This window comes from Labeo rohita, chromosome 22 (assembly GCF_022985175.1).
Source record: "Labeo rohita strain BAU-BD-2019 chromosome 22, IGBB_LRoh.1.0, whole genome shotgun sequence".
Taxonomy (NCBI): Eukaryota; Metazoa; Chordata; class Actinopteri; order Cypriniformes; family Cyprinidae; genus Labeo; species Labeo rohita.
This window is the reverse complement of record NC_066890.1, coordinates 66,445,105-66,459,173: the sequence shown is the minus strand read 5'-3', so window position 1 is coordinate 66,459,173 and position 14,069 is coordinate 66,445,105. Positions and strand designations below refer to the sequence as shown.

The 14,069-nt window shown below is 36.9% G+C and overlaps 1 protein-coding gene across 8 annotated transcripts in view; it reads right to left on the bottom strand.

The window, feature by feature from the left end:
* The window catches only part of tasora (transcription activation suppressor a), a 44,831-nt gene that overhangs the window by 29,640 nt on the left and 1,122 nt on the right, over positions 1–14,069 (bottom strand). For all 8 annotated transcript variants that reach the window (XM_051094584.1, XM_051094581.1, XM_051094583.1 and 5 more), the window contains exons 2-10: positions 8,378–8,523; positions 6,463–6,555; positions 6,226–6,298; positions 4,376–4,467; positions 4,164–4,295; positions 3,928–4,061; positions 1,718–1,749; positions 1,279–1,384; positions 1,085–1,188 (exon numbers count right to left, since the gene is read on the bottom strand). In XM_051094584.1, coding sequence (XP_050950541.1) covers positions 1,085–1,188; positions 1,279–1,384; positions 1,718–1,749; positions 3,928–4,061; positions 4,164–4,295; positions 4,376–4,467; positions 6,226–6,298; positions 6,463–6,555; positions 8,378–8,523 — 912 coding nt within the window. The remainder of the gene's footprint in view (positions 1–1,084; positions 1,189–1,278; positions 1,385–1,717; positions 1,750–3,927; positions 4,062–4,163; positions 4,296–4,375; positions 4,468–6,225; positions 6,299–6,462; positions 6,556–8,377; positions 8,524–14,069) is intronic.

Below are 14,069 nucleotides of genomic sequence, written 5' to 3'. Positions count from 1 at the left end.
TGTAAATATTTTTTATTTTCTCAGTGTTTTTTTTTTTTTTATTAATTTTCTCAAAGTGACAACATACACCTATATTTATATCTAAAATAAAATGTAAAAAAAATCTATAAAAAATACAGTCTTTTACATGCACGCAAAAAACTTCGAGTAACTATGCACACTGGAATTTTTTTGCATGCTTATGCATTACAATTTCTAGTTTTATACAACCTATTTCCTTTGTGCATCACTATAAATAAAACAAGAGCATGGATGCACATGAATTAACTGATCTACTTGCTCAAAATTTGGCTGCTATGGTGCTAAGAAATCCAAAATGCTTATAATCTGCATTTTGCATAATCAAAAAGTGCATATTTGATTTAATCACTAAAGAATAATTGAACAGCTGCCATGAAATCTCACTTCTTGCACAATAATTTTTTTTCCATTAAATTCATAATTTTCTATTATAAAAAAAAAAAAAAATCAAATTAATGCAGCCTTGATAAGCATAAAATCCATCTTTAAGAAACATTACAAGTCTTACTGATCCCAAACTGAAACTTGAACTGCATTGTATACCTACATATCACAATATACAATACTTTTGCTGAAAATTGTCTGCATAGGTCCGACACAGGAGTCTTAAATATCTCTCATTCTGACTAGTTGTCGGCCGATACATTTACAGACTAACAGAATTGACAAATAATGAATAATCTATTACTACTGTGTGAAAGATATATAATCATGCAATCAATAAAATGAATTGTAATTGATTACTAGTATTTTAAAATGTAAGTTAATCTAATTACTTAATTTTTGGAGTCTGATTACATACTCCAGATTACATGTAATCAGTCACTACCCAGCTGTTTACTGAATGCCAGCAGTACTAAACTAATGATGATTAATAAAGAACGGGAGCTGTGCGTCTGCTGTGTTCTCAGCTCCATCAAAATAAAACTCCAACTTCAAACACTTAGCAGCCAAACAGAAAATCTTATCAGATGATGCTAATCATTAAAAAAGACAAATAATAGCTGATAATATCAGCTCTGGCAATATAACACTGTGAGATGATTAAAGCACTGGCTCAAACCTTCATGGCTGCCCGTGTAGAGGTTCCAGGAGAAGAGGGCAGACGGGATTTTCTGCTTGACCTGCTGCAGGCTCATGACTTTCCCAATCTCAATCTTCTCTGGCCTAAAACATCAACAGCCATTGTTTATTCTCACAGTGATTCCACATGTCCAGTGTCATTTAATTTACACATGGTGGCTGCTGTTGACTCACAGTTTGTAGGGCAGGAAAGGTTGAGAGAGCGATCGAAGGCTGGCTTGATAAACATCTTTTCCGCCGTTCACGAAATGTCCCCGCCATACCGTGTAACAGCGCCTACCTATCACAACAACAAAAGGAAATGAACAGTTCACTCAGAAAATAAAATCTGTCAATTATTTGACCTCTATGAATCTTTCTGTGAAAGGTGAATTTACAGTTTTTTTTTTTCAATACAACGACAGTTTGTGACTTCACAAAGAACATCAAACTACTAGGAACTACTTTTATGGTGCTCTTTTGTCCTTTTTGGAGCTTACCAGACAACATAAACTGTCGCAGTATAGAAAAGAGATCTGAGAATTAATAAAAATTAACAAAAAACATTTACAAATGAACTGTTCCTTTAATAACTGAAACAAAATGATGTTTTACTGAACAAAGTCATGCCCACCTTTGCTTGTCGCGGATGGCTGACTGTTGGACCTGAGGAACAAAAGACAAATGACAAAGATGAATGCCTTTTATTGTCACTATACCAGGGTTTGTACAGATACTGTAACATGAAATTCCAGGACTTTTCAAGCACTACTTTTTTGTTTTTCAAGGGCTTCAATCAGAGACCTCACCTATTCAAACAATGCCTTACCTTTCAAATTATAAAAAAAAAAAAAGGTTAGATAAATAAAAATATAGTAATAAAGCAATATGCATGCATATATATATATTTTCAGGATAGGAGACTAAACATGAACTCCCAAAATGTACTGCCAGATTTTGGAAGATAAATTCTTAAATCAGAGGTACAAGAGGATGTGATGCTTGTCCTTCAACACGCCTAATAATTCTGCACACAGTGTGTGTGTGTGTATATATATATGAGAGAGAGAGAGAGAGAGAGATAGATACTTTCTGGGATTTTAGTCAATAACGATTATTAGACGATTTGTTTTGAGTGTGTTATTGTGCTGGTATCTTAAGGACAACCATGAACTATTTGATATTCTTTATATTCTGTGTGGTGATCAGTTCACATTGATAGAAATTAATATTTTCCAATAAGTTTAAAATTATTTTTACCTTTTATAGGCATTTTAAGCTTTAAAAAGCTATTTTTTTCTAAAAGTGTGCATTATCAAATTATTACATTTGGGCTGTTTACAAAAAAAGGAATTCAGTACCAACAAAATATTTTTGCAATGCAGAGGAAACACAAAAGCTGCATCTGAAGTGGCATTTAGATGCATTTACACAGTTTAATGCAGGTCATGAATGCATTTAACCTGAAGTTACAAATGCATAAATAATGTTTTGATATTTTAAACATAAAACGTTGAATACTGATATACAAAATTATTTAAATAATAAAAAGACACTTTAAATGTTAAATTAAAACCACCAGTAGGTGGCAGCAAGTCACAGTTAATAAGTGAGTCATTGCAATTGAACTGAATCATTTAAACTGTTGAATCATTCAGGAACGAAACACCGTCATGTGGCTCAGAGACGCAAAAAAAGTAGCTGTGTTTCGAAAGATTTTTGTTGGTGAAACAGAGCAAAAGCAGGCAATACTGTGTCTACAACATAAGTCTCTTAATTCTTGTCTACTGACTTTGTAAAAAACAAAACAAAAAAAAAAACATTTGTAATCACTGTAATTTTTGGAGGGAAAAACAGCACTCTTTGTGTGATATTGATTAACTATATCTATGCATTTTCTGTTCCCATGTCTTGAATTTGTGATCATTCTAAATGTATTTTAATAGACTGAATCATGCAGTGAAAGAACACAGGTAATGAATAGGTGTACTAGTCTAGACTTAACGTAATGCGTTTTTGCAGAATACTTAATAATGGCAAATTGAACATTGGTAAAACGTCAATTACAATATTGACTCACTCCAAAGTCCTGATCTGAATCTAATGATTAACTATACACAATCCGACTGGAGTGCTTCAAAACAGTGAATCATTTAACTGATTCAGAGTTTTGAAAAGCTCCTTGAAAATCACTAAAAGCAATGCTGAAAATCAAAAACGAATAGGTCTTTTAATTTGATCTGGTTTCTGCTAGTTTTATGACATTAACTGAAATAAGTGGAAAAAGTATTATGTTTTTTGAATTTGCGTGAACTATTTTGCAAGGGTTTTCCAGGTCTTAAATTTCAAAGTCAAATTCAAGTACTTTAAGCACCTTGTACGAACCCTGCTTTATACACGTAGAATGAAATTAGGGCAGTTTCCCCTCAGCATAATTTACATATATCAAACAGTGCACACAACAAAACATAAATTACAAACGTAATAACTCTGTTACATACTTGCACAATAAAGAGTTGACTTGCGCCAAGACTTACTTTCAACATAAGTAAATAAAGAAACATATTGCACAATAAGAGTTTATTGCGCTAAGTCTTGCATTCAGAATTAGAAGAAGAAAAACAAAGGGTTGTATTGCACAATAAAGAGATGTATTGCATGAAGATGGACATTCAGAGTAGGACAAGAAGTGTATTACACTAACAGTGACATTCAGAGTGAAGAATATATATATGAGAACAGTGCATATTAAAGTTCATAATGTTTACGGATCTAGGATAGAAACTGCTTAAATCTCAAGAGACCTTGTTTTAACGCTGAGAGTAAAGGAGAGCAGTAAGATACCTGAGAGGAGGCAGCGGTTTGGGAGCCACAGTTGAAGCCTCTTTGCCTTTAAAGTAAAAAGAGACCACGGCATACGGACACACATGTCTCGGCCTGGACGAAATCTCGAAATCCACATACTCGTAGAAGTATTGCTGTAAAGAAAGCATTCACCTTCAGCAAACACATGTGATTATGATCATCAAATATTTTATTCCTATAGGATTTATTTTACTCAAGTTTATTTGACTGACTACCTGAGTGTACTCGAATGCCCGGTACGACTGTAGGGACGTCACTCTGGTTGAGTTCTTGGAGAAATGGCTGTCAAATTTAGGTGTAGGATCCATGCTTACGGACATACAGTCATGTACACTCTTCACTTTACCCTGGAGGACAAAAGATTGGAAACCTCTCAGACTGAGAATTGAAAAGTTTGAAAATAACATCATTCAAGTTGCTGCTGTACCTTTATAACTTTAAAAACGATGATGTTTCCTGTAGTTCCAGGTTCGATGGGGGTGATTTGAAGTAAATCAGAAAACTGACACAGGTAAACACCTGCAACATCAACATATTCAGTATTCACTGGATGCACTACAGAAACCGAAAATTACACTTCACTGGGCAGAACAACAAAGTCGTGATTCCTGCAGAACACGAAACAATCTCAAAGGCAGCTCTCCACTTCATAGCTCATGACCTCGGTCACAATATCGCCACAATTATTTTATTATCCTCTTGATTTCTTTCCATTGGTGTGGCACACCCACAACCAGTCTGCTTTTCAAAAAATACTCAGGATTATCATAGATCAAAGGTTTTCTAATATTGAAAGCAAAAAACAAGTAAAAGGAATATATGTAGACACGATATCCTCATACAATAGAGAGCCTGGAACATGTTCAATGATTAATTTAACAGTGAGCTCACACAGGCTTATAAACGCCTTAGTTATAAAACTAAAGCTATTAATTGCGTTTTGACACTGTTTGATGTGACCGATTGCTGTATAGATGCCTCAGTTCAAACGGCAGAGTTTCTTCACTATTAGTTACAGCACAAAATAAACATGAATTGACATCTCATGTAATCCCTCAATCAGTGTTTCAAACACAGAAAGATGTCAGCTTTTGGTAAAAACACCAACATTAAAATATTGTTTGTATTTTTAGTTTATTAAAAGAAATCAGAAAATAAAGGAATATCAATCTAATAACAGCACTGTACAGCAATATACTAATTACTACTAATAATAATAATAATAATAATAATAATAATAATAATAACAAATCTAGAGAAGATCTTAAATCTAGAAATATTTTGCTAACCACATGTACTATAAATATATGCACTAAATTACACATTCAGTATATTTTTACCTAACCCGTTAACTTCATATAAATATTAATTGTATGAGAGGTTTATAATTACAAAGTTAAAATAAAAACCGCCTTATGTGCAAATTAATTGTTTGGTTTTCGGCTATATTTTCAGTTTTGGCTAAATTAAATTTTGGCGTTTTGGTAACAACACCAAAATTAAAATATCTGTATTATTAGTTTATATAAAAAATGATCTGAAAATAAAGAAATATTAATCCAATAATAGCAGTGTACAGCAAAATAACACATTTGATTTATTGTTTTATTAAATGCTAATTACTACTCTTAATAATAGAAACAACAACTCTAGAAAAGAGCATTTTGGTAAACACATGTACTATAAATATATGCACTATATTACATATTCATTATATTTTTACCTAACCAGTTAACTTCATTATTTAATGAATGTTTGAATAAAGCACCCATTAAAAGAATGTTTAATATAAATATTAATTTTATGAGAAGTTTATAATTATACAGTTTACACAAAAACTGCCTTATGTGCAAATTAAATGTTTGGTTTTTGGTTATATTTTCAGTTGTGGCTAAATTAAATTTTGGTGTTTTGGTCATCCAAATTAAAATATTGTTTTTAGTTCTTCATCAGAAAATAAAGAAATATTAATCCAATAATAGCACTGTATACCAAAATAAAACGCTTTTAGCATTTATTATTAAATAGTAAAATTATAAATTAGAATACTGATTTTTATGTTTTCATTTCATTGCTTTCAAATTTTAAATAAACAGATGTTTTTATAAACAGATTTATAAACAATTCCAATACAAATTTGGGAATATGACTGGTGCATGTTGCATTTCTAAATGCATGTTAATGCATGCTAAGAACTTATTTTGACAACTCATACAACCTATTAAAGCTTCAGAATTAGTGTTATGAAATCTAGATGTGTTGTGAAGGTTAATTCACCTTTAGATGGATTCCCCAACATGCTCATCCAGCTGCTGCCAACAGACAGTCCTTTCTCACACACCACCGAGACCTACAACCAGCACACAAAACACACACATAAACCCAAACACAACACAGAAACCACATCAAAAACTGACCAAAGAATGACAAATGATCACAGCTTAGCTGAACAACACTGTGTGATATTGTGATTGAACTGAACTAAGGAATGGCTGAACAAAAGCAGTTGTCTACCTTCTGAGCATCACAAAGCAGGAAGCAGAAAGTCTCAGACAGCTCTTTCTCTGTTCGCCCATCCTGCTTAAGCTCTCGTCGCTTCTCCATGAACTGCACATTCAAAACATCACAATATTACTTTTGTACTTCATGTACAAAGATTGATCTCAAACAACCAGACAAAGCTGAAAGTATTATTGTTCAAAGTCCGTCTCATAACCACAGACATATAACTACACACACCCTCACACACAACATTAAAGGAAAGTCACGCTTGAATCTCACTTGACCGCACAAAAATAATTATTCAGAAGGAATGAAGAATGAGATTGCTTGGATTTGTGCAGACAGCAGTCTAAAGAGACACACTAGGATGTTAACGTGAATATAATTTGTTACAGTCATCTTACTTTTACAGTGCAATATCTTATTTGTGTCTATGCACTCACTAAATGTTTTATTACATATTTATATTTAAGTTTACATACAGTACTTAATTCACATGTATACGCAAGTACTCAGAGCTCCCAGACTCCCAGACAAATTCCTTGTGTCTGTGTGTGTGTGTCTCTTGTTTGTGTAGAGGCCTAGGAAAACACAAATGGAATCACGGAATCCAGTAATAAAAAATGGAATTTACAGTTTAACACGGAATGTCACGGAATTTGTCAAAGTTTGGATGAGCTGTCGGCGCCAAAAGCCTTGTGGCTAGTGTGACACATAGCACAACTGTGCTCGTGGCGACCCGAGTTCGAATCCCGTCTCGAGATCCTTTGCCGATCCCGCTCCACTCTCTCCACTCTCTACTGTCCTGTCCATTAAAAGGCCCAAAAAAGCCCAGAAATTTAACTTAAAAACAAACAAACAAACAAAAAAAAACCTTTGGATGAATTAATTTAAAGAAAAAAAACACTTCATATGGCTATTTGTAAAATAAATCAAACTTATTTTTATGCGTTCAAATAATTAGACATGCTAAAACACAGAATTTGGTAACAATAAAACCTAAGGTGGGAAAAACGAAAACTTAATTTTTGTTTAACTTTTAATACATTGACGTTAAATTGTTTAAGTTTTATGATTTTATTTAATTAGACATGCTTTCTGATTAATACAATTTAATTTAAGCATTAAAACTGAAAAAAATGGATTCCAGAAAAACTTAAAATGGAAAAAATGGAATAAAATAAAACGGAATTTGGGAAAAAACAAAAGAGATTTCATAGGGCCCTAATTTTGTGTGCATTTGTCCTATAATATACATTGTGATTCTGACCAAGGTGTGATTCACACTTTTATTTTAGATTTCTAGATTACTTCATCTCATAATTACTTCATAATTTGCTCATTTATCAGAATACAAGGTTGCACAGGTCCAAAACAATGAAAGCAATACGCTTATTTATTTATTTATTTATTCATTGACTGATTGATTGATTGTGGTAGGGCAAGAAAAAATTTAAATCACTCGTCCTCATGGACTTTTCGTTTTAAGTGATAACCTGTCTTGCAAACAAAATCTAAATACTGTTTCATAGAAGACAAAAGTAAATTCGGTTTCTAACACAATGCTTAAAAGCATGCACACAGAAACCACAAAAACAGTAATGATGGCAGTAATGGCAGGGCAAGTAATAATCTGAACTACTGGCCTCACTGTTGAGTCTTGTGTGGCATTTGTTTTCTCTTGATAAGATTACATGTCCTGACCTTGTGCTCTGAACAGAAAGCGCCACCTGCAACAGGCTGTATTTTCTTATGAAACATTGCAAGCCCATCATGTCTAGTTTCTACTATCTGTGCCACACATACACTGCTTCCACATAAATATTCCTCCATATAGGCACTTCATCTCATTTGTACTGATGCTTAAATACATTTTGTGGCAATTTTGAAAAAAGAAATGTATGTCTGCAAACAGTCAAACACTCACGTCTTTCTCCAGCAGTTCGTTGTGGACGAGGCGAGGTTTGGAGTACTCAAACATGCCCGTGGAGGAAGAGTCCTTGTAGCAGGAGGTGAGAATCTGCAGAATGTCAGAAAACTCCCTAGAGTCCGTAGTCAAATTCTGAAACAGAGCTGTGAACAGAGAACGAAAACATTAGAACACAATTACAACCATCTTGCACTGTTCATCTGTACCCTAGAAATCTGCCTAGTTTTTTGTATGGAAATGAGCTTTTATATGAATAATTTCACAGGGGAATGACACTTTATTTTACTTGGCTGAGTTTTTGTGTTGTGCCACACAACAAATTTTGGCTACACAAATGTTTACTGAAATCTCAAAATCAGGCTGGTCAGATCTCCAGAACACATTACAATCTACATGTACATATAAAAACATTCAGCACATTCTTCTTGCATAGACTTGAGAACTTAAAATCCAGATGTTTTGATCAAGATCAATCAAAGTTCTACATTTAAGGTAATTTGTCATGGAAAGTGTTTGAGTCTTAGATTTCTTTGATTAATCAGAACAAAAAAACAAATTTGTTTTGTAAATGATGTGCAAATGAAAGGCTATGTAAGCAAATATGGTTGATACATATGTGCAAAAAACAACAACTAAGTACCTGCATATGCTTACAAAAAATAAATAAATAACCAAATTATAAACAATAATTACGAAAAACAAAAGCAGTTCACTAGTAAGAGGATCACATTCACTCAAACTGATTTCAACTGAGTAACAGCCGTTTACTACTGTCCTCTTTGTAGAGATGCTTTACAGCTGTCCGCATCAATGAATCATTATCACTGTTGTGTACTTGTACCTAGGGCCCTATGAAATAAGTTTTATTTTTTCCCAAATTCCGTTTTTTTTGTTTGTTTTAATTTTCTAGATTCCATTTTTCCCCGTTTTAATTTTTCTCAACTTTTTTTTAATGGTTAAATTAAATTTGATTAATCAAAGAGCATGTCTAATTAATTAAAATCATGAAACTTATACAATATCACATCAATTTAATAATAGTTGACAAACTCCTTTTTAATGGTTAAATTAAATTTGATTAAATCAAAGAGCATGTCTAATTAATTAAAATTAGACCTGGCCTAAGGGCACCCCTGCCCAAAGGGGAACAACTGGGAAAGGCGCACTGATCCGAATGGAATGGCGTAGCAAGCAGACACCAAGCCGTCCTCATGCAATTACCTTTTTTTTCCCTTAATACACGGGAGGAAGCTGGCTCTACGCGGAGGTTGTAGTTATCGCCCAGCCTGCAGCCTCCTCTGGGGGCAGCGCTTGCAGGTTCACCACCTGATCTCAAAAAGGAGTGGTGGGAACCTTGGGCACATAACCAGGCCAGGGTCTCAGGATAACATGAGAATCAGCCAGACCAAACTCAAGGCATGATTCGTTGATTGAGAATGTGTGCAGGTCACCCACCCTCTTGATGGAAGTGAGCGCGATCAGGAGTGAAGTGTTAAGCAACAGAGATTTAAGAGGAACACCAGTCAACGAACAGACCCCACCTCAGAGCAGAGGCCTGCCTTGTAGAGGGGGCTCTAGCCTGAGTGATAGTATCTATCACGGCCTGCGGAAGGCCAGAGAGGTCTACCGTGTCCCGTCCAGAAGCCACACGTGGAGGTTCCACAGATAGGGGCGTGGGTGCCAGATGGTGCCCATCCCGAGAAAGAAGGTCCTTCCTCAGAGGAATCTTCCAGGGAGGGGCTGTCGCGAGGAGCGTGAGTTCTGCGAACCAGGTCCGGCTGGGCCATTGTGCCAGTGCGTCCGTGCCGAGAGGGGCCAATGGGAGGATTCTGGGGAAGCAAACAGATCTACCTGAGCTTCCCCGAATCAACTCCAAATGAGCTGGACCACCTGGGGATGGAGTCTCCATTCTCCAGCTCCCCTGGAATATGAACGGCACGTAGCAACTTGAGCCACGTCTGACTCCAAAGGAAGAGATGGCGGGTGAGTTGCGACATGCGACATGCCCATCTCGGGATCTGGCCATGGAGCCAGTCTCATATGAAGCAAGCCGAGTGGTGTAACTGCGGCTGTGGCTGCCATATGCCCCAGGAGCCTCTGAAAAATTTTTAGAGGGACCGCTGTCTTGTGCCTGAACAGACTCAGACAACTGAGCACTGAACAGACTCAGACAACTGAGCACTGAACAGACTCAGACAACTGAGCACTGAACAGACTCAGACAACTGAGCACTGAACAGACTCAGACAACTGAGCACTGAACAGACTCAGACAACTGAGCACTGAACAGACTCAGACAACTGAGCACTGAACAGACTCAGACAACTGAGCACTGAACAGACTCAGACAACTGAGCACTGAACAGACTCAGACAACTGAGCACCACCACAAGTTTGGTAAAGACGTGGGGAGACAGGGCTAGTCCAAAGGGGAGGACTTTGTACTGATACGCCCAACCCTCGAAAGCGAACCGAAAAAACGGTCTGTGTCGAGGCAGAATTGACAGACATGAAAGTATGCGTCCTTCAGGTCGATGGCTGCGAACCAATCCTGGTGCCGGACGCATGAAATAATGCGCTTCGAGGTTTTGAATGGCAGCCTGTAAAGGGACCGATTCAAACCTCGAAGATCCAGGATGGGTCTTAACTCACCGCTCTTCTTGGTACGATGAAATAGGGACTGTAGAATCCCGATTTCATCTCGGCTGGAGGGATCAGCTCGATTGCGTCCTTCGCCAGGAGAATCGCAATCTCTGCACACAGGACAGAGGCATCTGTGTCCGAGCGGACAGATGTGAACCTGGGTGGGCACCTTGCAAACTGGATCGCGTAGCCGAGTCGAACCATCCGTATCAACCAACGTGACAGTTGGGAAGTGATAGCCAGGCCCCCAACCTGCGTGCTAGTGGGATCAATGGAGTGGGTGAGGTACCAACAGTGGGGCAGCCAGGGGGAGGAAGGTTACTCAACGTGGAAGGCACAGCGTTCCAGAGAAGAGTCGAGCTGCTAGGAGCAGCACTTACCTTCTGTTCCCGATCACGGGGGTCAGCAGCGGCAGCGAAAGTACAAACCCCTGGCCCTCCCCTGGGGGTGGGGGCGTAGATGTTAAGGTCCCCCGCAAAGCAATCTCTTCCATCTCCAGGTCGCCCATCTAAGGGGCACTTTGCAAACTTGCGGGTGTTCCTGGGTGTCGATGCCTGAGAAGCGGGCTGCGCCCCTCTACCACTCAGCTTAACGCCCTCGCTGAGGAGCCGGTTTAGACTCCTAAGGTGGTGGCGGGGGCGAAGCAGATGTTGAGACCGCAGGGGGGTGCCCTCGGCGACGAGCAGATGAAGATCTGGCCATCGGCAGTTTGTTGGACTCACGCCAGAGCAAGATGTGCTTAATAGCCTCCGTCTGCTTTTGGACTGCCAAGAACTGCTGGGCGAAGTCCTCGACAGTGGCCTCCCTGAAGAGGCCAACCTTGGAGATGGGTGCATCAAGAAAGCGTACTTTGTCCTTTATCCCTCAGCATCTCGACAGGACCACGGGACGGGTCGGACTTCCGAGGGGGCTAACCCGTCGGAACATTCTGGGTATTTTTTAGGCATGACGGCTACATGAGCCTGTTTAGTACTGGTTGCCAGAATCAGTGATCAGTATTTTCTTTTAATTTCCTGATTAGTATTAGTGACAATCATCAAGTACAATCTCATTTGTGATGTATATGATAATATAGTTTGTCAGTGCTTCAAATGGTCACCGCTCACTTTCATGACCATAAGACGCATTCTCAAACTGAACGCAAGTTGATTTGTAGCATTTAAAAGCATGCGTTCCGTTCGATTCAGCTGAGCTGCTGCTGAAAGACACAGATACGCCCTCCAAATCCCCAGTGATCCCCATTTTAATGAGGCTAACGACTACTAACAAACGGCTGAAAACTGGCAAGTAAAAGACACTGATATAATAGACTATGCCTTTACAAACTATCAGGCTGTTAAAGTCTAATTAATCTGGTCTATTCTTATTTTTCTAGCATTGTGGATTGTTTACTATAAATGATTTTTCTGCAAAAATTGTTACAAAAAAGCTTAAAATGAATCTTTTAAGGCAAAACTCCTCAGATAAATATGGTAAACACTTATAAAATATATCATTATACTTTCCCAGATTATTGATTACAATAAGAACTGCAAACATTTTTGTATGACAAGTTCTGCAAAATGATATAGTGCAATAATATAAATACTTGTAACCAGGGTGGTTTCTTTATTAGGGCGATGCACCACCAAAGTGTGAAAAGGAAAGATTCATTCAACCACAGTGTTACACTAGCGGTCACTGTTCTAGACTATATCTTCTGCCTCTGTATATATAGTCCAATCAGCATCAAGTCATATAATGTGGAGTACCATGCCATTTTGAGCAATTTCACAAGAAATCGGCGAGCGTTCTCATAGACTTCCATACAATTTTTTTTTGAACTGCAGGCACTGAAAATGCAATATCCATGAGTTCTGGGAGGGCTAGCACTAACATGCTTTCGTCATCATACTTAACCTTATCTTGTGCAGCGATTGGTCGGAACAAATAGATCTCTAATAATTACCTTCAAGCTGAAGTCAGGACTAGTCTGTATGGCCTGAATAAAGCAAACCAGTATATTACCAGTAAAGTTTTAACAGATGACGATTGTTATGGAGGGGCCACACATGCGCGAGTCCATTATTATTAGTGTGCAAATATACAAAGAGTGTATGTGCGCTCTATGATAACTTTATGTTTTACATTGGACACTGGAGTTTACAATGGTTTAATAATTCTAAATGGATCCATATGTATATTACAATACAGTCAGGTTTAGGCGACTGGTATAGTGGTCTGTTGGCATGTGGTCCTGTTTGGTTTGACATTGTCTTTAAGCATAACTGATGTACCACTGCACATGCAAACGTAGCAGGGTGTAGTTAAAGATATACGTTCAGATCGCATACAGAATAGAAGTCTTAAGCAGCACATGTATATTTGTAGCAATCGCCAGCTTAAAAAGAATCTTCAAATGCATGAAAGGAAGTTTCGAATGTTTGAACAAAATATTCAACTATTTGAATGGAAGTTAGAACCTTTGAAATGTTTACAACAAACTCTTTGTAGAATCTAAACAGGATATTTGAATCGTCACCTCACGGTATGAGTCAAAATTATTGATTTTTCTTTTGTAACAAAAATCATTAGGATATTAAGTAAAAATGAAGTTCCATGAAGATATTTTGTAAATTTCCTACCATAAATGTATCAAAACTTAATTTTTGATTAGTAATATGCATTGTCAAGAACTTAATTTGACAAATTTAAAGGCAATTTTCTGTGTATTTTGATTTTTTGCAACCTCAGATTCCAGATTTTCAAACAGTTGTGTCTTGGTCAAATATTGTCCTATCCTAACAAACCATACATCAATGAAAATCTTATTTATTCACCTTTCAGTTGAAGTATAAATCTCAATTTTAAAAAATTGACCCTTATAATTAGGCTCCAGGGTCACATATAAACTTTTATAAATAATATATAAACACTATATAAATAAAATATATACACTCTATATATATATATATATATAGCCGTTATAGCAAATTATAGCCTACAGTATGACATAGTCTAAAAGTTAGACAAAATGACAATAAATGTTTTGGATTAATTATTTAGTTT